Source organism: Ochlerotatus camptorhynchus, unplaced genomic scaffold (assembly GCF_037179485.1).
Source record: "Ochlerotatus camptorhynchus isolate MF236.1 unplaced genomic scaffold, CSIRO-AGI_Acam_v1.1 ptg000251l, whole genome shotgun sequence".
Classification (NCBI taxonomy): domain Eukaryota; kingdom Metazoa; phylum Arthropoda; class Insecta; order Diptera; family Culicidae; genus Ochlerotatus; species Ochlerotatus camptorhynchus.
The window spans coordinates 2,144,873-2,169,650 of NW_027040741.1; the positions used below are offsets into that span (position 1 = coordinate 2,144,873).

At 41.6% G+C, this 24,778-nt stretch overlaps 1 protein-coding gene across 1 annotated transcript in view; it reads left to right on the forward strand.

Annotated features, from left to right (window-relative positions):
* The window catches only part of LOC135704920 (uncharacterized), a 153,309-nt gene extending 138,706 nt beyond the window's left edge, over positions 1 to 14,603 (forward strand). The window contains exon 3 of the mRNA XM_065226463.1: positions 9,431 to 14,603. Within this exon, the coding sequence (XP_065082535.1) occupies positions 9,449 to 13,615 (4,167 nt within the window). The 5' untranslated portion in view covers positions 9,431 to 9,448 and the 3' untranslated portion in view covers positions 13,616 to 14,603. The remainder of the gene's footprint in view (positions 1 to 9,430) is intronic.
* Positions 14,604 to 24,778: the final 10,175 nt, after the last annotated feature.

A 24,778-nucleotide genomic window follows, 5' to 3' on the forward strand; every position in this document is an offset into this window, starting at 1 on the left:
CCTTGGGATTAAACACATGATGCGGTTTTTCACAGGTTTTCCATTCCGAATTTGTAAATTTAACAAACATCAAGGATTAACTCCGTACTTCAACTAGCATTTTTGTCGCTGAATTGGGAATGAAAAAACTATGAAAACCTGCATCGTGCAAAAGTAGTAAGAAATCTTCATGCTGATCTTCTTCAATCTAGAGCCAATCACCGACGAATGGCCAGGGAGGCAGCTTCCACACCTGGTTAGATATCGCACCCATCAACACAAGGGCCGAGACCAACGGTTTGACTTCCCTTCCAAAGGAAGACGTGATCAGAATCTACATGCTGATAATTATAATTAATTTTATGTGTTCTTGAGTTATCACACCATGTAGAAATCATTGCCAAAAAATGTACTAGAACAAGTGATATGTTATGAGTTTTTTTGTAATCTCAATGTTATACCTACGGGAGTCCGCTTTGAGAAGCGTCCGAGAACGGTTGTGTGTTTTTGCTCCGCTGCGTGCTTTTTTTTTTAGAGCTCGGGCTATCTTTGTGCTGCCGTGTAGTTTTTCGGTGCTCGCATTTGAATAGTTTTATGTCCCGGACGCGATAATTCTATTTAGAATGATTTGTGCTGATGTTTTTCCCCTGTTGCTTTGGTGCCTGGTGTGCTCTCGCTCCCTTTGTTGACAGTGTGACTCGACCGCGCTGATCTATTATTAGGTTTTTGCGGTGTGCATTGCTTTTGTGCACAGAGTGACATGAAGAAGAAAAGTGATATTTAGTTATTGTGTGTTTGGATTCGCTGGAGGAGGAATTGTTTAAAAATGACTAGAGAAAATTAAGCATCGAGAATGCGCTCCCGGATGTATTGATTTGGTGAGTACGTTCCAGTTGAAGATTGTTCTCTCTAAATATCCCTTTTTTGAATACGTTTCATCAATCAAACATTATTATATGTTGGGTTTGGGGGGGGGGGGGGCAGCCTAAGGGTTTCAATGGATTTGTAGACTGGACAAGTGTTCGTGGATTTGCCAGTCCCTTGTCACGTGTTGATAGACGTACATCTTGTCGTTTGTCTTCCAAAGGTCTTCAATGAAGTTGATTCACCCAGCTGCAACAAACCATCAGGCAGAACTTTACAACCAGTGAAGTATCTGCAGTCATATGTAATCCTTGCACTGATGGTGGGTTCTATTCACATCACATGTTCCCCTATAAAAAAGTGAATTTGTGTCGCATATATTATAATCTCATCTGATTCTGGATTTTACAGTCAGCTTCACAGGTGTCAACCTCCTGCCCAGGAATAAGGAAAACTTCGTTAAAGTCTCTTATTGTGTTTCCCTTCCGACTGGGGGACTTGTAGACTTCGCGGCAAACTTTCTTTGACGGTGGTGGATTATTCCCTTCGTTCGCCTCCGTATCCGAAACTGGCTACATCTGTTCCAATTCTGCTTCAGCCTCCAAGCGAGTCTTGAACTCTCTTTTTTTCACTCAATTGATACGTTCCCACATTGGGTTTGGCATGGAGAACTCGTCTTGAGAGAGTTTCGCTACCGCGTTTTTTTTTCCGGCCAGTGTAGGATTCCAGCTTCTTTCCAACCAGAAAGAATTACGGTTAGGCATGTTTCGCATCTTTCAATTGTTTGTACCACTTTAAATGGCATTTTTTCCGCACTTGAACTTGGACGACACTAGCTGACTCCCTTCCGAAACATTTTGAACTGTCACTTTTCTCCAGGCAACTTTGTCATCATAAAACTGAACGGTACCAAGTCAAGTCAAAATGGATAATAAATAAACAATAAGGTATTCAAATTTACTTTATAAATGCTATAATAAACCATTGTGCAGCGATGATCGAGACGTTTCCGTCGGATAAGATTATTTTGCGGCCGAGTGTCTAGGAAGCTATGGAAACCGAAATGGCTCTTGATTTTGTTTTATGCCCTTATAGTATAAACCACCATCGCACTTTGTGAGTTGCCCCAATAGAACCCTTGCTTTTGGTTTGAATCAGTACAAATTCGTTCTATTATATATAAAAAAAAAAAGAAGTATACATATTCATTTTCTTCCGAACTAAATAAACCACCATCACACTTTGTGAGTGGCCCCAACAGTATCCTTGCCGTTGGTCTAAATCGGGTCAAATCGGTTCTAATAATTATTTTATATTCAATCAAGTAAACCACCATCACACTTTGTGAGTGGCCCCAACAGTATCCTTATTGTTGGTTTAAATCGGTATACACACATCTAATAATGATCTACATCTCTAGACAGCCGGCTGTTTAGAGCATAAATCGAAAACACTTATAAATAACTACACAAAACAAAAGATCGCATCACTTATCAAGGTGAATCCTGATCCAACGAACCTAACCCACTAACAAAACCTCCTTCCTGTGACTTTTGTGGGATGCAGAGGTAAACACGGTCCCAAAACAACAAAAGTCACACACTAACATTCCTTCCCTCTCCCACCTGATTGCAAGGACGTGGCCGGTGACGTTATTGATCTTTAAAGGTAGGAGTCACTGGAACATGTACACTGAGAATGGCAGGTTACTACCAAGCCCCATTCAGTTGATTCTTTGTACAATTTCACTGGTTCAGATCAATCACGGAGTGCAACTATCGATACGTGCAGTCAGACTAAGCTAAGCTAAGCTAAGCTAAGCTAAGCTAATCTCAATGTTATACCTACTTGAGGAAACTTTAAAGATGCAGAAGCCACTAAATTCTGGATATTTTGAATGGGTTCACTGATTCAAGAAATTCATTAAAGTAATCATCACGCTTTAATCACGCAGTAAGATTGGATCCATGATTGAATCCTTGATTGAATTCATGGAGTGAGTCATGCATGCTCAGATTGGAAAAATGCGTAGCATTGAAAAAAATATAATTTACAAGATTGATTCAATTTTTTAATCTTAGAGCAAAGGGATGCCCTTTGAAGACTGGGTGCAAATCATGATACATTCGCTTCCTCCACGGTCCATCTTTCATCTACACTACTCCGTAGATGGTCAGCAACCACTTCCGCTCGTAAACACCACGAGCATACCCAACAAGCAATTTAAGCTAAGTAAAAGCTGAATAAGCTATTTTAACTGGTACACTTCCCCCACTGTTGTTTTAAACGAATGCATGTATATTTTTATGGTAGAAAACTATTTTTCACTGTGCCTTGAACGGAAGCTAAATGTTTGTTAAGAATTGCGAAAATTCAATCGAATACCGAGCCCCGTATGGTCAACTTTGTATGGTAGAGCACAACCCCCATACTCTCCACTGCTCTTATGTGTATTGAGGTCGCCATCAACAGTGTCAAACTTGAAATAATTTGGTTATGATGTAGTGGTAAGCTCACCCCAGCAGGCCTGGGTTCAATCCAAGTTGGCGCCACCGGGATGTTCTGATCACGCCTTCCTTCGGAAGGGAAGTAAAGCCGTTGGTCCGCGGTTCATGAGTTGATGTGTCGATAGGTAGGGTCCAGGTGGGGGAGCTGCCTCCCTGGCGTCGGTAGCATTGATCGATGGAACACAAATCCAGAAAAAACAAAAACAATTATGCAAGGTTTTATGCAAATGAGAATGACGTATCTGATTGACAAAACAATTAAAAATAATTGAGTTCTGTTGTGTCTTAATTGAGAAAATTCTAAAATAGTATTTATGTGGAATATTTAGAGCTCTTTAAGATTTAATCTGGATAAAGTTTGTTTAAGTTACTATCGACAAATTGACCCATCATCAACTAATTTATTGATTTTATGCCCCCAAATTTTATGCGGGGCCGTCTGAGATTAAACTCAGGCCTTTTGGGTGAGATACAATCACGCTTACCACTACACCACCGGCGCCGCTTAGAAAAAAATGTAATTGAGCAAAAAAAGAATCGGGTGTATGTTGTAAAAAGTTTTTGTTTAACAAAATTAAACGTATTTCATTCTGGAATTTATTGATGTCCTCCTTGTTCCTTACTTATAAAAAAATATCTTCTTGTCGTCAGCGTAAATGATAAATTGTATAACGGGTTTTAAAGTGAAGGAAATGTCGTTTCGTGCTACTTGTAACATGGTTTAATTTTTCCCTTTGAATTTTACTATTTGTTGGCGATTACATAAGTATGATTTAAGCCATTTGAGGAGTCCTGGCTCAGATATTTTTTGTTATTTGAAAAGTACAATGCGACTAAATGCTTTGCTAAAGTCTGTATAGAGCTCGATATAGAGGGCTTCTTCATGGTGTCCATTATCCATTGTAATTCAAGAGCAAATTTTCATTAAGTCGAAAGTAACAAAGGTAAACAAAGTCGAGCTATCAGTGTCAATCGATGCTCCTGCTATTATAGAATATACTGTCCGAGTATAGGATCACATCCTATTTTTTTAAATTTATTCACCAGTCAAATTGCTTTTTGACGTTATCATCTTCCGATAATTTGTCGATGCTACTTAAGTCATCCGATTTCTATGGAGATGCCGTTTGTCTTGAGTAACAGTGCAAAGACACCCGTGAAAAGTGTAAATTCGTCTTTTAGATTTCTCATTATTAAAGTGAATAAATCTAACTGTTTGTTACTAAGATGATTTTGTTGGTCCTAAAATTATAAATGGGCTTCACGTAAGGAGACGTGATTGACAATTCTTCCGAATATCCTGGTAAATACACTTTAACTTAAGTAACATTAGGGGGCCACCAAACGACGTATAATAACTTTTGACTCAAAAACCAGTATTTTTAGCATGAAACCTAGCGATCTGCTTTGTGTGATTAAAACCCTGCTTAATATGTTAAACATTGTTATCACTATGAGATTATATGTGTTTAATTGGAAATAGGAATAACTTTTCGGTCATCAAAATAAAGCTTTACTTTTCTCGGATCGGTATTAATGTTACTTTCGACATAATGAAAATTTTCTCTTGAATTAATAGTTGACGAATTCGAGTAAATATTTCGTGCTAGTTGACCGTCCTTTGAAGATCTTTCCATATTTTTTGTCACAAAGTTATTGGAATAGATCTTAGTGTTGGGATTTGAGCAGAAATTTTCACTTTAACTAATTATGCTTTTATTACTTCATGCGTGTAGTTATTGATTTACATAGTTGGAGGTGCTTAACGTCAACATCATACTTAAAATGAACGATATATGAGGAGGTGAAAGTATAGAGTTGATAGTTCCGTTATAGTACGGTAGTGTGCAAATAGAAAGTAGAAAGCAAGCAAAGGATAATTTTGAGGAAGGTACGAATCGAATAGATCACTCCCTTTACCAAACTCATCCGTTGATGAGGGATGGTTTCCCACACTAGCAAAATGAATGATTGCCGATTCGCTCATGTACCAATTCGTACCTATCGTATAAAATGTTCATAAGTCTGATATTGACTATATGTATTGACGTTAAGCATCTCCAACTAAAGAAATTTTCAATTGGACGTAGTTCAGAAACATAGGGAGGGTTGAAACCTTGGGTATTACAGGTATCGATATACGCTCGATTTCATGTATCGTCCTTCTTGCGTAATGGAACGGAATGGAAGTTCTGGTCAAAATACAGCATATTTTCTGCATGGTACTTTTATATAACCCGGGACATTTGAGGCAAAACTTTGCTGCTTCTTTCTAGATTTCACAATGGATGTACATAAGTCCAAATTTACGCGGTCGTATGTTTTCCTCCTTCGATACAAAAAAAAAATCATAGTTTGATGCAGGGTTACTTCGACTCACTTGCTATAAAAAAATGTTTTTCAGAATTATGAAATCATGAGATGGTATAGTGATAATTAGTACTTGTAAGTTACAAGATGAGGACGTAAAGTATGTGTTTGACACATAAAATCTGTCAATATTGCTTTCAGTGCGTCACAATCAGCAATTTTACGACTCGTGAGTGCTCACTCTGAGTGAACGCTCACGAATCATAAGATCGCTTATTGTGACGCTCTGAAAGCAAAATTGACAGGTATTATGAGTCAAACACATACTTTAAACCCTCTTCCCGTTACTTACAAGTACAACATATCATTATATCATCTAATCATTGCATAATTCCGAAAAATATGTTTTTATAGCAAGTGAATGGAACCAACCCTGGTTTGATGCAATTGGTTTAAAAAAATCAGAAAAATCTTAAAGATAAAAACGGTACCTGATTTTTTTTTTACTAAATATATCTCAGAAATAGAAAATTGAAAAACTGTTCCACAGGGAAATTTAAAATTGGAGTTGAGAGTTGAACGCCAGGTGTTTTCATTATTTTTTCGACCATAACTACAGCAATACAATGCGTATCACCAAAGATATCTAATTAACCAGATATCCCACTAATCAATTCCTCATACAAGGCATATTGGTTGAGTGCGCATTGAAACTATTGAGAGTTCCCCGTCAAATTTACCACCAGGGCTCAATAACTGACAAGTGTCAGCATGACAGATGTCAACGCGGACGTTGATGATCAGCCGAGGGAAGAGGACGATATCATCTTGCGATAGCAAGATTCTTACTTTTTTGTGATTGCTTCGATTTTCAATCATTACCACTTTAAACGCAACAGAAACACTTGAAAAGACAATCACACATCCAAGCGCGCATCATGATGTACTTGTAATATGTTTTGCTTTCGAGCGAAAGAGTTTCCAATATACCACCGGTATCAGTAAGATGCAAATCTCTAATAGTAATTGATGATTTGTGGAGCTGTTATTCAACATAATCTTAATAAGCATATAAGTAAACATGGGAAAAACCTCTCCCCTCTCTCTAAAGAATTACTCCACTGCCACTGGAAATGCAACGTATCTACATCATTGCTAAACGTAATAAAATATGCCGTCTTCTTTGGCCAACGCAGCACGCATTCTATTCAAAAAATACGTTGGAATAAACATTACTTTCCTATTTTTTTAACGTATAAAGTATTTGACAAAGCCGCTTAAAACAAACGCAAACGGGAGTAGCTAAAGCTGAATGATGACTATGAGAGATGACACCGCTTCGTGTTTTGATTTGCGCTGTATCGTCCGCTCAGTTGTGTGGGTTCGTACATGTATAGATGTTGGTGTGCGTGTTTTCTTCCAACGCAGCAGTTCAACGTTGTCTCGTCACAAACCGTTTGGCGCTGTTATCTGTCTCTATAAGTTCCAAAGAGTGAAAGGGGTCTGGTATCACTCTCGAAATTGGACTGTAAACAGTAAACATATGACAGCTAGGTGACAGGTCAACACAAATAAAAAATCGGTCAAAAATTATATACTTGTTATGCAAACGTTAACATGCGAAATACTATCAGAAAATGACGGATGCTGAGCTTACAGACCTCCTGAAATCAGATCCAATCGTCTGTCGGTATAGAACTGCTGATCTTACTTTAATGATCATTAAGAAAACGACTGGACACAAACAAGTTTATTGCCAACAATCTTCACATAGTTGCGCTCTCATTTGGCTGATGAACAATATAAACCAAAAAAGACAATCGCTGCAGTGCCGAAACATTGAACTTGACTGTACACTTCCTCAATGCCGCAAACCAATCCACAGTGGTTTATGGCTGGCTAAAACCTCAGAAATGAAAGAGGCTATATTTTTAAGCATTTTAACATATTTCGAGAACCTAAATCAGAATTATTATGAGAATTCATCAAGATTTATTTTTCTATAGACTTTCAAGTATACCGTTAACAGCAGTTTCATAAAGCTTAATTTCAATGTTAGGCTCCAATAATGATGAACAGAGTGCTTCAAACGTTGCGAACTGTTCGGAAGAAATGTTTCTGAGCTTTTTTACATCACATGATGATGATGTTGAAGGTTTTAAGTATAAATTTTTGTTTGTATTAAAATTAAAAAATGTACTTTTTCAAACTGAAGTTAAAACAAACAAATGGTGGACAAAAATGACAGTGACCGAAATATAGCTGAACGACGTTTTAAGTTTTAGTTTTATTTTTTTATTTTTGACACGATGCTTAAAATTCAATGTAGTGGTAGCTGAAATCTCCTTTTTGTGTAAGCCTATCAATCGGATAGAAGAGAACTGAGGAGCTTTATCGTTCGCGGGAAAATGCCTTGCTGTCATTTGTGATAACTGTCAAACTGGTTGCTTCCACTCCACACCTGCCAATATAACGCTGAGATCTTTGGGAATCAATTTTACATAGGTGTATCATACATACAACCCGGAAATGTAAGATTCTATTGCAAATTTGTATGAAAAGTGTGCATAAATTGCAATGTTTCGCAGCATGAACAGATTCTGTAATATGGTGGCTGAAAGTTTTTTATTTAAATAATTTTGATATTTTTATGTTTGTTTATTTTTCCTAAATAGTTGATTTCCCCAAATGCATTGCGTCTAGAAAAACATCTTGTAAAGGTGTTTTACAAAAAATATGCATCCTGGAAAAGTTTGCTTGTCCGCTGTAGTCCAGAACTTCTACTACATTTGTTTCAAACAAAAGTGAAACATTGCTTGAAAAATTTTGGGCCACCCATCTCAAACTCAAACCATAATCACGTTTTAGCTGCTCGTGAATGTTTCTATGACTCATACATTGATATTCCATTTGCATAGACTGGAATCACTTTTGAGGTGTTGGTCAACTTTTGTACTTAGCTGAACCACTGTGCAATCAGCCTCTCTAACTACCAACAGATTGCTTGGTTACCACTTAGTCTGACTGTCTGCTTCAGATTTTTTTCGCACTTTCGCTCTCTTTCGACAAGACAATTTTTATCTTTTCCCGCGTAGCAGTGAACAATGCACTTTTCCTTGATGCCGCAAGCCACCCCACCACTCGATGAAAGAGAAAACAAACGGACTTTTCACACTCATTCAGGGGTTCACACCGTAGCAATCACACTTGAAACGCACACAAGTTAATATTCCAGCACGTGAGGGCATGTCAAGTTAGCAACGAAAACCGGCCGGAATCATTTGTTGAAAGGTATTTAGTGGTTTGTATTCAAATGACAAGCAGCCGGTATCTTATGAGAAAAACTAACGACGAATGTGTACTTCTGTTTATGTCGTTAGTTAGTGCACCCTTCTACCACAGTATTTACGTTATTGAAGTTTTGTCTGCTTCCAATCTGTTTTTCCCAGTTTGCTCGCGTCGAAGTCGGTATCTCTCCTTTTTTGAACTCACAGCACGGCACTTTTCAATTGATTAGCGGCTGTTAAGCATCTCACGTTCATTCACAGCGATCGGTCCGGATGAGATAAGAAGCGAAAATTGTTCATTAAATAAATTGAAGCTGAGGTCGTGAGGACATGAGTGAGAAAAATGGCAAATTAAAAACAAAAACGCTGCCTCGATCGGGAAAACCACTCAAGCGATGTTATTATTTACTTATTTACGTAATTTCGATGCGCTTTTCGGTTATGTCGTTACAATAGTTTTTTTCCTCTCTTATTTATTTTCAGGGTCAGCGACATCTCAAGATGGGGAAACGAAATCGGCTACTGCCGATAGGTGTCACCTTTTTGCTGGTACTATACGCGGGATCCATGGTCAATGCGTTTAACTTCGATGATGATTTAGAGGATTTAATGGCCGAGGAGTCCATCATGGACGAAGAAGTCTATGGAGGTCCTGTTTTACCGTCGAATGTATTCAATGGGGGTAAACCGTTTTATGTCGAGCGTGATCCTTCGACCGGTGCAATTGATTTCAATCATAAGAAAACCTTGAATCAAATTGATCTTGATGACAAAGGATCCTACGATAACAAGGACAGTCACGTCAGTGATACAAAAGACGTGATCGTTAGTCAATCTTCACCAAATTTTCACGATTTCTTGAACCTACCGGTAAAATATTCCTCAGCAAATTTTGTTTACCCGTTAATTTCAAGCTCTTATGCAAATTTGAAATACCAGGGTAGTAACAAAGTATCAAATCACAAAAATTCGACATCGGCACCTTCTACCACGACAGTAGCACCAAAGTTTCAGTTTACCCGACCACAGTACTCAACTACTAGACTCAATACGACCCGTAGCCAACCGAGTTCGACAATTTCCCATGTGACGCTACCATCGTCGCGCTATACATACCCCACTACGTCAGGAAGACCGATAACTACTACGACTACCACAACGACCACTGAATTTCCGACGACAACAATGCCAGCAAAACAACTGTTCACAAGATACCCTTACAAGAGTACTATTAAGAACAAGTATCTGGAAACGACTGAAACACGTAAAAAATTCTTCTTGCCATCGACACTATCTATGCCAACCACAACAACCACACAAAGACCACTGGCTACCGAACCACAAACAACTCCCGTCCGTTCTTCAACTTACTATTCACCTTCTGTCCGTCCATGGACAAACCCATCTTCAACTCAATTTATAACCACTACTCTTGAACCTACAACCCAATCCCGTCCTGCAAATCCAATCCGCTTTGTCGAGGATCATCAGCAATCCTTACCCGAAGAGGACACAACCCATAAGATCAAGTACACCATACCAGCGCTCAAGTACGAGGGTAACCGTCCAGCACCGTTCCGACCACTGCCACCGAGTCATGTACTAATGTTGAACCGCAAAAATGACTCTAGTAATAAAATCGAACTTCCAAAAGACTCCGCTGTTTCTGTTATGTCTCTGTCTGATATATTTAACTCTCTCGGCTTGGATGATAAGCAAGTAGCCGCTGTTGAGAAGGAAAATACAATTGTTTTCGAAACCACAGTTGCTCAAACAACAGAACAAACTACACCACCAGCCATTGTGCTGATTTCGGACCAGCAACAGCAGCCCACTCAGGAGGGGCCGAAGATTGAACAATCTATCGATCTTACTGATCAATATGTCAAGTATGACATTCAACAATCGAACGGACATCGTCCACAGAAACCTAACACTGACCAATACGATCACTACGAAGTTTATCAGTCAAATGGACATAGACCTCAAAGCCCTCCAAAGGATACTAACTATGGAAACCAGTACGTAAAGTACGAAGTAAAACAGCCACAAATAAATATTGTTAAGTATGGGTCACTCCCAAGCATGAACAGTGTGGTGATCAGTCCCAATCAGCACTCAGCCACGTTTGTTTTAGGATCACAACAGTCTGTTGGCAGTTCCAATGATGGACACTTCATCGGCTCAGTTTCACAGGATCCTGCTTCTGCTGCTCTCAATGGACACCCGTCGGCATACCAAATGGGTCAAGTGCTGGATGAACCCAACGAATCGTCCAATGTGCAGGTTAGATCATCAGTCAATGTTCAGGTTAAACCACAGGACATTATCAAAACCACCAGCGTACGGTTTCCTAATGAAAGCGACGATAAATACGAAAATGCACCAATCATTAGCGGCACCCATAAAAGTGAAGTGCTGCCACCAAATGGACACTCGGCTCCAATTGGTGTGGGTCCAAATTCTATGGTTGTATTCCCTAAGAACGAACAAATCGATAGTACTCTTCACGAAGTATCCAACAGGATTGTCTTTGACACGCCGAATAGTGAAACCTTGAACCAAAATGAAATTTCCAACTACCCATTGGATCTTCCAGAACAGTTGACTCCTCCATCAAGCCAAGAAAACGCTCAACTCTCCAAGCGGCCCCGCCCGCCGATTGCTGCTCAAGGACCACCATTTATGTACAAAGAAATCCAGCGCCGACCATATCCAGGAGATCGTTCTCGTCCGCTTCTACAACTGCCTAACATCTTACCTCAATTCCGTCCAAATGCAAAAATTTCTCATGGCCATAATCCTTACCATAAAGAGGCCGGTAATTTCAGAGTTCCTCCACCGGCTAAAAGTCTCCCTCCCAGTGGACCCCCTCTAAGAAAACCATTCCCGGAACCTCCAACATCTCATTCCCAATCTTCTACGCTGCCAATTCGTCGGGCTCCAGTTCCAACCAGATTCATGTCCCGAATCAATACTGGACGTCCTCAGAACATTGCTCCTCAATATATGGAAGGTCCAAATGAAAACCGCCGCTATTATCGTTTGCCACCTCCGATGCTTAAAGATCGCGTGTTCCACATAACACCGCCAAATCTGAAGCCACCTCCACCGCCAGGCCCTTCATCAGCATCTCGATTTGCTGAAAGCTACGCTCCTCTAACTCCAGAAAAGACCGTTCATAATCGCAAACCAGAAGAATCCGAAAACAACGAGTTCCAACGTGATCCGCCGACTATTCTGAAGAACACAATGACTGAAGACAAACCTCATCGACCCAAGCTGGAACCTGTAGTAACTTTACAAATGCTTCAATCAAAGAAGCAAAATGAACAGTCCAAATACAATTTGCCATCGGGTCAAAAGGTCGACCTGGCTATTGAGAGCCAACCACCATCCACACCCGTACAGGCTGTAAGTACCGATGGCAATCATCCAGTCTATGTAGTGTATCCTGTCAAGAGCACTCCTATGAAGATGGACTCAATTCATGCTGGTAGCAGTATTGACCCCGTTGTGGTAGGTCATCACGGTGAACAACCACCTTTGTCACCACCTCCAGCAGCTAAGGTTAACACAGGAAGCGAATATCAAAATACACCTTTCTCGATTGCCTCTCATTTTGAACAGGAACCAATTTTGATGGCAAAGGACAAGAAACACCATCCAAAACTGCATTTTCCGTACAACATTGAAAAACCTGACCCACATGCTTTGGTCGGAATGGATCATGAATCAAAGCACCGTGGCCCAGATCAGGCGATAGAGAAGAAACAAGATACTATCTACAATATTGGCGAAGAGCCAATTAGCAAGGAACAACCAGAGGACTCCGTCATTTCGAGCAAATTACAGCGCATCGCCGAAAGCACACCGATCGCTATTGCCTATACACCAACGGAATCTTCTCAGAAGTTTAACTACAACAAACATCAAAAGTCTCCTTACTATTCACCTTACGGAGAAACCCAAACCGAAGTCTCCTATCTGAAGATAGATGACTTGGATGAATTTGGAAATCCTGCTCATCGGTACGAACAAAACTTCCAGGCTCCGTTCCAGGCTAGCATTAGTCTGGATCCCGTAAAGGTCACCAACCCTTACGAGGGATGGGCCGTTGTAACGTCGTCACCACAGGCACTAATCCAAGAACAGAGCAAAATTGATCGCTCAGATGACCATCACTATGATGCGAATGATTCAACCACTAAGAAAACGCTTGAAAATGGTAGCTTTCAACCCGAATTGCAAGGTGGTTTCCGACCAATCTATGCCGAAGATATTAAATTAAGTGAAATGATGAACCCTGATCCTCAGTCTCGAAATGCCTTCCTAATTGCGCATGAAAATGAATCCGAGCTACAGAATAAGCAAAAGCCACCAGCGATGGACGAAACAGCGAAGGAACCTGAGAAGAAACCTTTGTTTGACAGTTTGGAAGCATTTTTCGACAATTTAACGCAGGATTATGATGACAATACCGAAATGACTGGACTAGGTGGTGAAAGGGATATGGAAGAAAGTACTGCAAAAAATACTAACGAACTTGAAGGAAGAAGTAACGGTGATCCAATTACCGAAACGACATCAAGCGAAGTGAACACAGAAGAACCATTAGTAGAAAAAGCAAACGCTAGCGAAGAGAAAGAAGAGAAAGTGAACGAATGAGTGTAACACTTAAATGTTTGGATTCTAACTTTTTGGCATAAGTTTGTACCGAAACAAACATCTGCCAATGAAAACAACTGTCAACAACGTTGTCTGCCAGTTGATTAAGAGAAAATGCATTTTGAGGTTACAGTGATAAAAATCTCACATAGTAAAGCTAGATTTTACTAAAGAAAACCGCAACATTCTTGAGTATCTAATGTTAAGTGTAAATCTTTGGGCGCGATTAAGCTTCCTGTACCCTTCACATCTCTAGATTTTTCTGCAGTTTTCAAAAATCCACATCAACAAAACGAATTCAAACACAAGGAAAAGTATATGCGTGAAAACATAAAAGAAGCTAGTCAGCTAAACTTAATATTAGATACTTGATAAACCAATTAACTAATAAACAACAACAAGTAAAATTCCGAACCAATCCCCTCTCCTCAGACACTTGTATAGTTGTTATAATTCGCTAAATTACGTGTAATTTTAGACTGATAATGATATATAGCAAGCTGAAGAAAAAATGAAGAAAATAATCGAAAATGTAGTAGTAGAGTTAAGATAGGCTTAGCCAGCAGCAGCAAATACGATAATTCAAATGTACTTGCAGGCAACCAATGCCGAATAGGATGAAATGCAAAAATTTGGAGAAAATAACTAAAGAGAAACAGCTAATTCATCAGTGATTATCGCGTTATATCAATGAAGCTGAAACAACAGAGCGAGAGAGGAGTTTTAGGGATAAATGAGGTAACACTAATAAATTGAAGAAGAAAAACACTTTCACGCTCTCTTCTTTCTATGCTCGCACGCAAAAAATATCGCTGTTCTCGATGTGTTCGGGATGCACCGGTTTCAGTGTATGCACCGTCGACGAATGCACAGCAAAATCTAAACATTTAAATCATTGTGACGACATTATTTATACTTCTAGTACTAACATTGTAACTAGTAGGATAGAACTGTGAAACTCCTATTTATTTATCTATTTATTTATGAACTGTCAACTGGGACCAATTTAAGACGGGACCTTCTTCACGAGGATTCGAGATCAGTATCAGTAAATTACCTCAATAGCAAAATCTAACGGGAACACGACATAGAGGTCAATTGTAGGTTTTAATTATGAAATAAACTTGTAATAAAAGATGTTGTATGTTTTTCTTTCCAATATCACAATCAAGAATGATGGCTTCGACAGGTAGTGGCAATTTTCGACTACCAAAATACCTGGATTTTACACCACACACATTACCAGCTTTGGTTCAATATACCTGTTCAAATTTAAAAAAAATCGCGATGGGTATTTTTTTGTCATATTTTTATGAAATATGTTTAAGGCAAATAGGTTCAAGTGTCTTGTTTAATAGAAACATATCAGCGTCAGATTTATTCTCTAATTCTATATTCCAAATGTACGGTAGAATGGTCTATAACGTACCCCTGCCTCGCATTATTTTTAATTGTTAATTGGTGAATTTAACGAGTTGCATTGCTAGTTCAGTAACATAAATTCCCAGAATTAGTAATGGGAAAGCAACGAAAATCTACACGGGGCCATTTTACCCCAGGGGTGCATTATGGACTGCCCTCCTTGAATGCTCTGGCTCATCACCACTTTAGACTACTATGCAAAAAATAATTGCACAGTAATATTTTCGCACATGCAAAACAAATGAAAAATCGACTTATTTGAAAGCAGTAGCAGCAGCAGCTTTAGAACTGTACTGGAAAGCTGCACTAATGAACTCGAGCTATAGACAACTTATGAAGCTCAATATTTAAGTTTTATGACCAGTGCGAAAATATTACTGTGTACATGTTTTAGCGCAGGAGTCTAATCAGGTGCGATATCTACAATACACCGTGACAAATTTATTCTGTCACAAAAAAAATCTTAAATGTTTTGCTCTTTACAAAAAATAGATTAATGCGGTTTGCTGTCTTTTGTTCTTACCTTACCAATCAGGCTAAGGCCTTTTTCCTCATATAAATGTGGGCCGGTCTAGCCCTGATATTCTAGAGGCTCAGCAAAGTATTGTAAGATGTCCAGATATATTATATGAATCCATGCTGCTCCGAGGAACCTCATTACATCAAACTTACCTTACCAATCAGGCCAAGGCCTTGCTGTCGTCTGCTGTCCGAAGAAGTCGTCTCCACTCTACTCGATCCATGGCCACAGCTTGCCAGCCTCGTAGTCTGTGAAGGGTCCGCAGGTTACCTTCTACTTGGTCGATCAACCTTGCCCGCTGCGCGCCTCTTCTTGTTCCTGTTGGGTCGCTTTCTAGTACCATTTTCACTGGGTCGTCGTGCAGCATTCTTGCGACGTGCCCAGAACACCGTAGTCGCCAAATTTTTGCAATGTGGACGATGGACGGTTCTCCCAGCAGCTGGTGCAATTCGTGGTTCATTCGCCTCTTCCACGTTCCGTCATCCATCTGCACTCCACCGTAGATGGTACGCAACACCTTCCGTTCGAAAACACCAAGGGCGTGTTCGTCCTCCACGAGCATAGTCAAGGTCTCGTGGCCGTAGAGGACTACCGGTCTAATCAGCGTCTTGTAGACAGTCAACTTGGTGCGGTGGCGAATTTTATGCGACCCGAGCGTCCTCCGGAGTCCAAAGTAGGCACGATTCTCTGCCATAATGCGTCTTTGAATTCCTCTGCTGGTATTATTTTCGGCGGTCACCAGTGAGCCCAAATACACGAACTAATCGACCACTTCGATTTCGTCACCGTCAATCTGAACTCGGGGTGGGAGGCTAACATTGTCTTCCCTAGAACCTCTTCCTTTCATGTATTTTGTCTTTGATGCGTTAATGGCAAGTCCAATCCGTGCCACTCATGTCTATCCCAGCCTTTCTGATCACACCTTCTAACGCGATGTTGAACAGCAGACACGAAAGTCCATCACCTTGCCGTAACCCCCTTCGAGATTCAAAGGGACTCGAGAGTGTCCCCGATACTCGAACAACGCACATCACTCGATCCATCGTCGCCTTGACAAATCGCGTCAGTTTATCTGGAAATTCGTACTAGTGCATAATCTGCCATAGCTGATCTCGATCGATAATGTCGTATGCGGATTTGAAATCGATGAACAAATGATGTGGGGGCACGTTGTATTCGCGGCATTTCTGCAAAACCTGCCGAATCGCGAAAATTTGGTCCGTGGTAGCGCGGGCATCCATGAATCCCGCCTGGTATTGCCCCACGAACTCTCTTGCTAATGGTGACAGGCGGCGGCATAGAATTTGGGAGAGTACTTTGTAGGCGGCGCTCAGCAGTGTGATCGCGCGGTAGTTGCAGCAATCCAACTTGTCGCCCTTTTTGTAGATTGTGCACACCTTCCATCCACTCCTCCGATAATATCTCCTCCTCTCAAATCTTGGCAATTACCCAGTGCAGCGCTCTAACCAGTGCTTCACCACCGTATTTTAATAGCTCACTTGGTAGTTGATCTACACCAGTTACTTTGTTGTTTTTCAACCGACCGAGCTCCTCCTCAACTTTTTAAAGATCAGGGGCCGGTAGCCTGTCGTCTTCTGCGCGTGCTCCAAGGTCTGTTGCCGTGCCACCTTTGTTTTCTGCTGCTTCACCGTTAAGGTGCACGTCATAGTACCAACAATCAATACGAAACTAACAATTTTAAATTGGCTCACTACTTGACTAGCCTATTGGTCCCAAGCAAACGATTAACGTACCCCATTCTAGTCGAAATTCTAGTACTACGCAATGTTTGTTTTGATTCGCTATGAAAGTTTGACAGATAAAATGAGGGGTTATTGGCTTTTCCTATGTTTCGAGGGGTGAATCGATTAGCTTGGGACCGAAGATAGTACCAGAGCTGAGCCAAAAAGTTGAACACGTTATTTCGGGACCTTCTAGTCTTAGAGTTACCTCTATGATAGTATAGTCATAGAGGTAACTCTAAGACTAGAAGGTCCCGAAATAATGTGCTCAACTTTTTGGCTCAGCTCTGGTACTCTCTTCGATCCCAAGCTAATCGATTCACCCCTCGAAACATAGGAAAAACTAGAGTCGGTGTATAATGAGTCACGCCAAGAGAAAAACAGTTGAACTCGCATCACGGCTTTCGAAAGATTCCCTTTCTTTTAACTTGGCAACAGAGGACTTCTACATCAACTTCAAATGACTTCTAGCGAGAAAAAATAATAGCGGCTGTAGTAAATCATTATATCACTGATTTTGTCAAATTATCTTAACAAAAAATAGTAGAAATTCTCATTACTGATCATTACCAAACGTATCCCATGACAGTTGAATGCTCACTGCGTGTTTATAATCATTTCTTCGATTATAGGGTAAATGTTGACTTCGGCACCCATTGACTGTTTTCGGCAACCAAAATTTATACGATAATTTCACTATGTTTTCCCATCAACACACTTCCCTGAATGTATTCAAACGATTCTTTAGTCTTTCAGCTTCAATCTGATTATATTTGTACGACCGAGCAATCCTATTATGCCAGATTTTTATTCAAATGAAGTATACGCACTACAAAATGGGGCTGATTTCGAGTTGCCGATAATAGAACAGCTGGTTAACACGCAGTTCTAATGGGAAGGTTGCCGAAGAAAAAGAGGCTGCCGACAATAGTCACACTCACCTGAGAAGTTTGGAGCGTTGTAAAATCGCTTTCAAACCGGTTTGAAAAATTCTGTCGATTGGAATGGATAGAGAAGCAAGCAGCAGATGAATGTTAACAAACAGACACGTGATATATGTGCGTAACGCTGACAAAATGCTAATAGAAGTGCGGACGCTGCTTAGATTGACGAGAATACGTAAATTCCCCTATTTTATATTTTATTGCAATACCTTTCGTGGACCTTTCATAGCATCGTAATGTTTGTTTACTTTGCACGATAGGTAGCTGGTTTGACAGTTCGATAGGTAGACTTGGCTTCACTCTTGGCGTGACTCATTATACACCGACTCTAGGAAAAACCAATAACCCCTCATTTTATCTGTCAAACTTTCATATCGAATCAAAACAAACATTGCGTAGTACTAGAATTTCGACTAGAATGGGATACGTTAATCGTTTGCTTGGGACCAATAGGCTAATCAAGTAGTGAGCCAATTTAAAATCGTTAGTTTCGTATTGATTGTTGGTATAGTACCATAGAGGAAACTCTAAGACCAGAAGGTCCCGAAGATTGGTGCTCAACTGATTGGCTCAGCTCTGGTACTATCTTCGGTCCCAAGCTAATCGATGGACCCCTCGAAACATGGGAAAATCCACGAACCCCTCATTTTATCTGTCAAACATTCATAGATAATCAAAACAAACACAGTGTAGTACTAGAATTCCGACTAGAATTTGATACACGAACGAAAATCAATTTTTGTATCCATGTGTTTCACTTATACATTTTTGCCAAAACATGAGCCTTATACATTCCATAAGACAAATCACATAGGTCCTATACGAATGCATACAAGGTATGTGTGACCGCTTATACATTTCATTTGACACATGCTCTTCATTAACTTTTTGCAAGGCGTCTGCTTATTAGTTGACTTATACATTTTATGAATAATGAGCAATAGAAATTTGCCAAAAGGTATAAGGAGATTTCTATCCGTGTACGTTAATCGTTTGCTTGGGACCAATAGGCTAGTCAAGTAGTGAGCCAATTTCAAATCGATAGTTTCGTATTGATTATTGATAGTACTGCTACCACCTCTCAATCACCTCACACTCGTTCGTGAGAAGGTTACCGTCCAAGTTCTTGCACATATCTGCTTGCGGCACGTAGCCTTTGCGCGAACTATTTAGCTTCTCATAGAACTTCCGTGTGTCGTTTACGCGGTACAGATTTTCCATCGCCTCGCGATCTCGGTCTTCTTGCTGACGCTTCTTCCTTCTGAAAACCGAGTTTTGTCTGTTGTGCGCTTGTCTGTATCGCTCCACATTCAATCTCTTGTGGTGTTGCAGTATTCTCGCCCGTGCTGCATTCTTCTCATCTACTAACAGATTGCAGTGCCGCTGCAGCAGTACTACCTATGGCGGAACGGATGTCCCTTCAGCCATCTTCAAGAGAAGCTGCGCCAAGCTGCTCTTCCGTGGGTAGTGCAACTTCCAGCTGCTACGTGTAGTCCTGGGCACGATCTGGGCAACTCCGGCGTCCCGTAGTTGCTCAATGTTGCATACTGCAACTAGGTAGTGGTCCGAATCTATGTTCGCACCTCGGTTCGCACTGCGATACGTGCGGACGTTGATAATGTCGGAGAAGAATTTCCCGTCGATTAGAACGTGATCGATTTGGTTTTCTGTGTGTTGGTCAGGTGATCTCCAGGTGGCTTTATGGATATCCTTGCGGGGGAAAAGGGTACTTCAAACTACCATACCCCGAGAGGTTGCAAAGTTCACGCATCGTTGGCCGTTGTCGTTCGATACAGCATGCAGGCTGTTTGGCGGATTGCCGGTCTATACATTGCCTCCCGTCCTACCTGAGCGTTCATGTCGCCGATGACGATTTTGACGTCCCGTTGCGAACAACCGTCGTACACCTGCTCCAGCTGCGCATAGAACGCTTCTTTCTCGTCGTCAGGTCTACCTTCGTGTGGGCAGTGCACGTTGATAATACTGTAGTTGAAGAAACGGCCCTTAATCTCGAGCTTTATCGTCAACATGCACATCCTCGCGTTGATCGACTGTCAACCAATCACGCGTTGGCGCATCTTACCCAGCACTACAAAGCCGATTCCCAGCTCGTTGGTGGTGCCACAGCTCTGGTAGAAAGTAGCCGCTCGATGTCCGCTTTTCCATACCTTTTGTTCAGTCCAGCAAAGTTCCTGCAGTGCTACGACTTCGAAGTTGCGTGGTTGAAGTTCACCCGGGAAGCGATTTGCGGTTCCATGTTCCGAGTTTCCAATCGTAGTCCTTATTTCGTCGCATAGGTCTGTGCCGATTGTTTCGATCTGTTTTTCTTTCTTCAGTATTTGCAACTTTGTTTTTTTTTTTCAGGGCGGCTTGTTGGGCCTGCCCCTACCCCCTGTCACGCCGGGGCAGCATCGTGCACAGCTCTGTTTAGAGTCCCATGCTGGCACTAGGACGGTAATCAGCCGCTTCTAACATGGAGAACAGACGCCGTTTTGAGCCGCACTTGGTGAACAGACGCTCGGGTTTGGTGAAGCATTTCATCACCCATTCACTCATCACCGTACTATGGTTACCGCGCCAGTGTTCGCGTCGCACCTCTTCTCTTTGCTATTACCGGACAGGCAACATTGCCCAGGCTACGCCACCCAGCTGTGCCCATGTTTCAGCTGGTAGTCTTTTGTTATCATATGACTCGAGGAGGCGTGAAGCAGGAACTTGTGAGGACCAGGGCTAGATATTCCGCTCCTTCCAGGTTGTCAACTCACCATTTTGTAGCCCAATCTCTTTTGTTCATTAGCATGTATTTTCAGTCGGTATTTGGCAAACAAACTGTGTTTTACTAATCGAGAATAAGACTTTTTTTATCTAGTTCGTTTATTTGGGAGGCTCATTTGTGTTAAACAAACTGTGTTTTACTAATCGAGAATAAGACTTTTTTTATCTAGTTCGTTTATTTGGGAGGCTCATTTGTGTTAGCTTTACGGAGCCGACAATAACAAAATTCACTTAGTTCTATGTGTAGTAGGAATTGGGCCACATACTCACGGCTTAGCCGAGTTTAGAGGGATACATTATCAAAGGATAGGATCAGGGGAGAAGCTTACGGTGGGGTTTCATTTTCTCATGATAGGAAAAACACCGGTTCAGTGTGGATTTCTAAATCAATACCGATGTGCTGATCTGTTGTACAACGTGTACGTGAACCGCACACCGAGCCGCACACGGTGCGGTTCTAGTTTTCAAGTACCGGGTTTCGTGTTAACAAGGATGATGTTCTGAATTCAAGAACAGATCCAGTGCTGTTGTAGTTTATGTCCGTGGTGCGCATTTGTCACAGTCCGCATCGTGCTCTCTTGCCATGCGGATCTATTTGCTTTTTGATGAAGGAATTGTTACAGGTGGTGGTACTACCAACTAAGATACTTTTGAATTGACCGTTAAATGCTTGTTCGATGAACAACTTGCGAATGTTACGTCTGTTTGTCTGTGGTTCAGATATTCTGCGATTTACGGTGTTTTCAGTAACTCAGTAAAATTTTAACGACTTCGGTAATCTGAACTCTATGTGTAGAATCTGTCTGTCTGTCTGTCTGTCTGTCTGTCTGTCTGTCTGTCTGTCTGTCTGTCTGTCTGTCTGTCTGTCTGTCTGTCTGTCTGTCTGTCTGTCTGTCTGTCTGTCTGTCTGTCTGTCTGTCTGTCTGTCTGTCTGTCTGTCTGTCTGTCTGTCTGTCTGTCTGTCTGTCTGTCTGTCTGTCTGTCTGTCTGTCTGTCTGTCTGTCTGTCTGTCTGTCTGTCTGTCTGTCTGTCTGTCTGTCTGTCTGTCTGTCTGTCTGTCTGTCTGTCTGTCTGTCTGTCTGTCTGTCTGTCTGTCTGTCTGTCTGTCTGTCTGTCTGTCTGTCTGTCTGTCTGTCTGTCTGTCTGTCTGTCTGTCTGTCTGTCTGTCTGTCTGTCTGTCTGTCTGTCTGTCTGTCTGTCTGTCTGTCTGTCTGTCTGTCTGTCTGTCTGTCTGTCTGTCTGTCTGTCTGTCTGTCTGTCTGTCTGTCTGTCTGTCTGTCTGTCTGTCTGTCTGTCTGTCTGTCTGTCTGTCTGTCTGTCTGTCTGTCTGTCTGTCTGTCTGTCTGTCTGTCTGTCTGTCTGTCTGTCTGTCTGTCTGTCTGTCTGTCTGTCTGTCTGTCTGTCTGTCTGTCTGTCTGTCTGTCTGTCTGTCTGTCTGTCTGTCTGTCTGTCTGTCTGTCTGTCTGTCTGTCTGTCTGTCTGTCTGTCTGTCTGTCTGTCTGTCTGTCTGTCTGTCTGTCTGTCTGTCTGTCTGTCTGTCTGTCTGTCTGTCTGTCTGTCTGTCTGTCTGTCTGTCTGTCTGTCTGTCTGTCTGTCTGTCTGTCTGTCTGTCTGTCTGTCTGTCTGTCTGTCTGTCTGTCTGTCTGTCTGTCTGTCTGTCTGTCTGTCTGTCTGTCTGTCTGTCTGTCTGTCTGTCTGTCTGTCTGTCTGTCTGTCTGTCTGTCTGTCTGTCTGTCTGTCTGTCTGTCTGTCTGTCTGTCTGTCTGTCTGTCTGTCTGTCTGTCTGTCTGTCTGTCTGTCTGTCTGTCTGTCTGTCTGTCTGTCTGTCTGTCTGTCTGTCTGTCTGTCTGTCTGTCTGTCTGTCTGTCTGTCTGTCTGTCTGTCTGTCTGTCTGTCTGTCTGTCTGTCTGTCTGTCTGTCTGTCTGTCTGTCTGTCTGTCTGTCTGTCTGTCTGTCTGTCTGTCTGTCTGTCTGTCTGTCTGTCTGTCTGTCTGTCTGTCTGTCTGTCTGTCTGTCTGTCTGTCTGTCTGTCTGTCTGTCTGTCTGTCTGTCTGTCTGTCTGTCTGTCTGTCTGTCTGTCTGTCTGTCTGTCTGTCTGTCTGTCTGTCTGTCTGTCTGTCTGTCTGTCTGTCTGTCTGTCTGTCTGTCTGTCTGTCTGTCTGTCTGTCTGTCTGTCTGTCTGTCTGTCTGTCTGTCTGTCTGTCTGTCTGTCTGTCTGTCTGTCTGTCTGTCTGTCTGTCTGTCTGTCTGTCTGTCTGTCTGTCTGTCTGTCTGTCTGTCTGTCTGTCTGTCTGTCTGTCTGTCTGTCTGTCTGTCTGTCTGTCTGTCTGTCTGTCTGTCTGTCTGTCTGTCTGTCTGTCTGTCTGTCTGTCTGTCTGTCTGTCTGTCTGTCTGTCTGTCTGTCTGTCTGTCTGTCTGTCTGTCTGTCTGTCTGTCTGTCTGTCTGTCTGTCTGTCTGTCTGTCTGTCTGTCTGTCTGTCTGTCTGTCTGTCTGTCTGTCTGTCTGTCTGTCTGTCTGTCTGTCTGTCTGTCTGTCTGTCTGTCTGTCTGTCTGTCTGTCTGTCTGTCTGTCTGTCTGTCTGTCTGTCTGTCTGTCTGTCTGTCTGTCTGTCTGTCTGTCTGTCTGTCTGTCTGTCTGTCTGTCTGTCTGTCTGTCTGTCTGTCTGTCTGTCTGTCTGTCTGTCTGTCTGTCTGTCTGTCTGTCTGTCTGTCTGTCTGTCTGTCTGTCTGTCTGTCTGTCTGTCTGTCTGTCTGTCTGTCTGTCTGTCTGTCTGTCTGTCTGTCTGTCTGTCTGTCTGTCTGTCTGTCTGTCTGTCTGTCTGTCTGTCTGTCTGTCTGTCTGTCTGTCTGTCTGTCTGTCTGTCTGTCTGTCTGTCTGTCTGTCTGTCTGTCTGTCTGTCTGTCTGTCTGTCTGTCTGTCTGTCTGTCTGTCTGTCTGTCTGTCTGTCTGTCTGTCTGTCTGTCTGTCTGTCTGTCTGTCTGTCTGTCTGTCTGTCTGTCTGTCTGTCTGTCTGTCTGTCTGTCTGTCTGTCTGTCTGTCTGTCTGTCTGTCTGTCTGTCTGTCTGTCTGTCTGTCTGTCTGTCTGTCTGTCTGTCTGTCTATCAATTCTGACAAATAAGTGTCCGTTAATTGAAAATTATCACAGTTAGTGGACATTCAGTTCATAGATATTTAAATCGAGAGATTAAATAAACAACAAATAAACAATACATACTTTTGGTTGCATCGCCAACTTGAGGTGAATCCTAACCGAATACCCTACCCAACCCTCCAACTCCGTAGCACTTATGAGGGTGTCGTTAAGTCGGTGGCCTCTCGTTAAGTAAGTACTACATCAACATTTCCTTCCCTATCCCTAGTTATGGTAAAGATGGGCGTGGCCAGGAATAGCGACAGTCATGCTTCTGTTACTCTTGTTTAGATTGGAACCAATGTTTACTCCCCAGCATTATTCCTGAAAGTAGTCTAACTGAGAATTTCAGAAGAGACGTGAGTGTCGCTAGTATCCAATCTACGAAGTATATCATAACAACGCTAACGCTATTCAGTTCATAGATATTTAAATTATGTAAGTGCTTATGATCTTTCAATTAAATAATGTTTAGTGTATTTTAATTATTGTTAAATACTATTGTTAAATATAGTAAATAAAGGGTGATACGGTCAAAATTTGGTCAAGGGAAAACGCGTGTAAATCGGTGAAATCGTTTATTTAAAAAATCAAATTAAATTTCTTTTTCAAGTTCAATTAGTATAAAA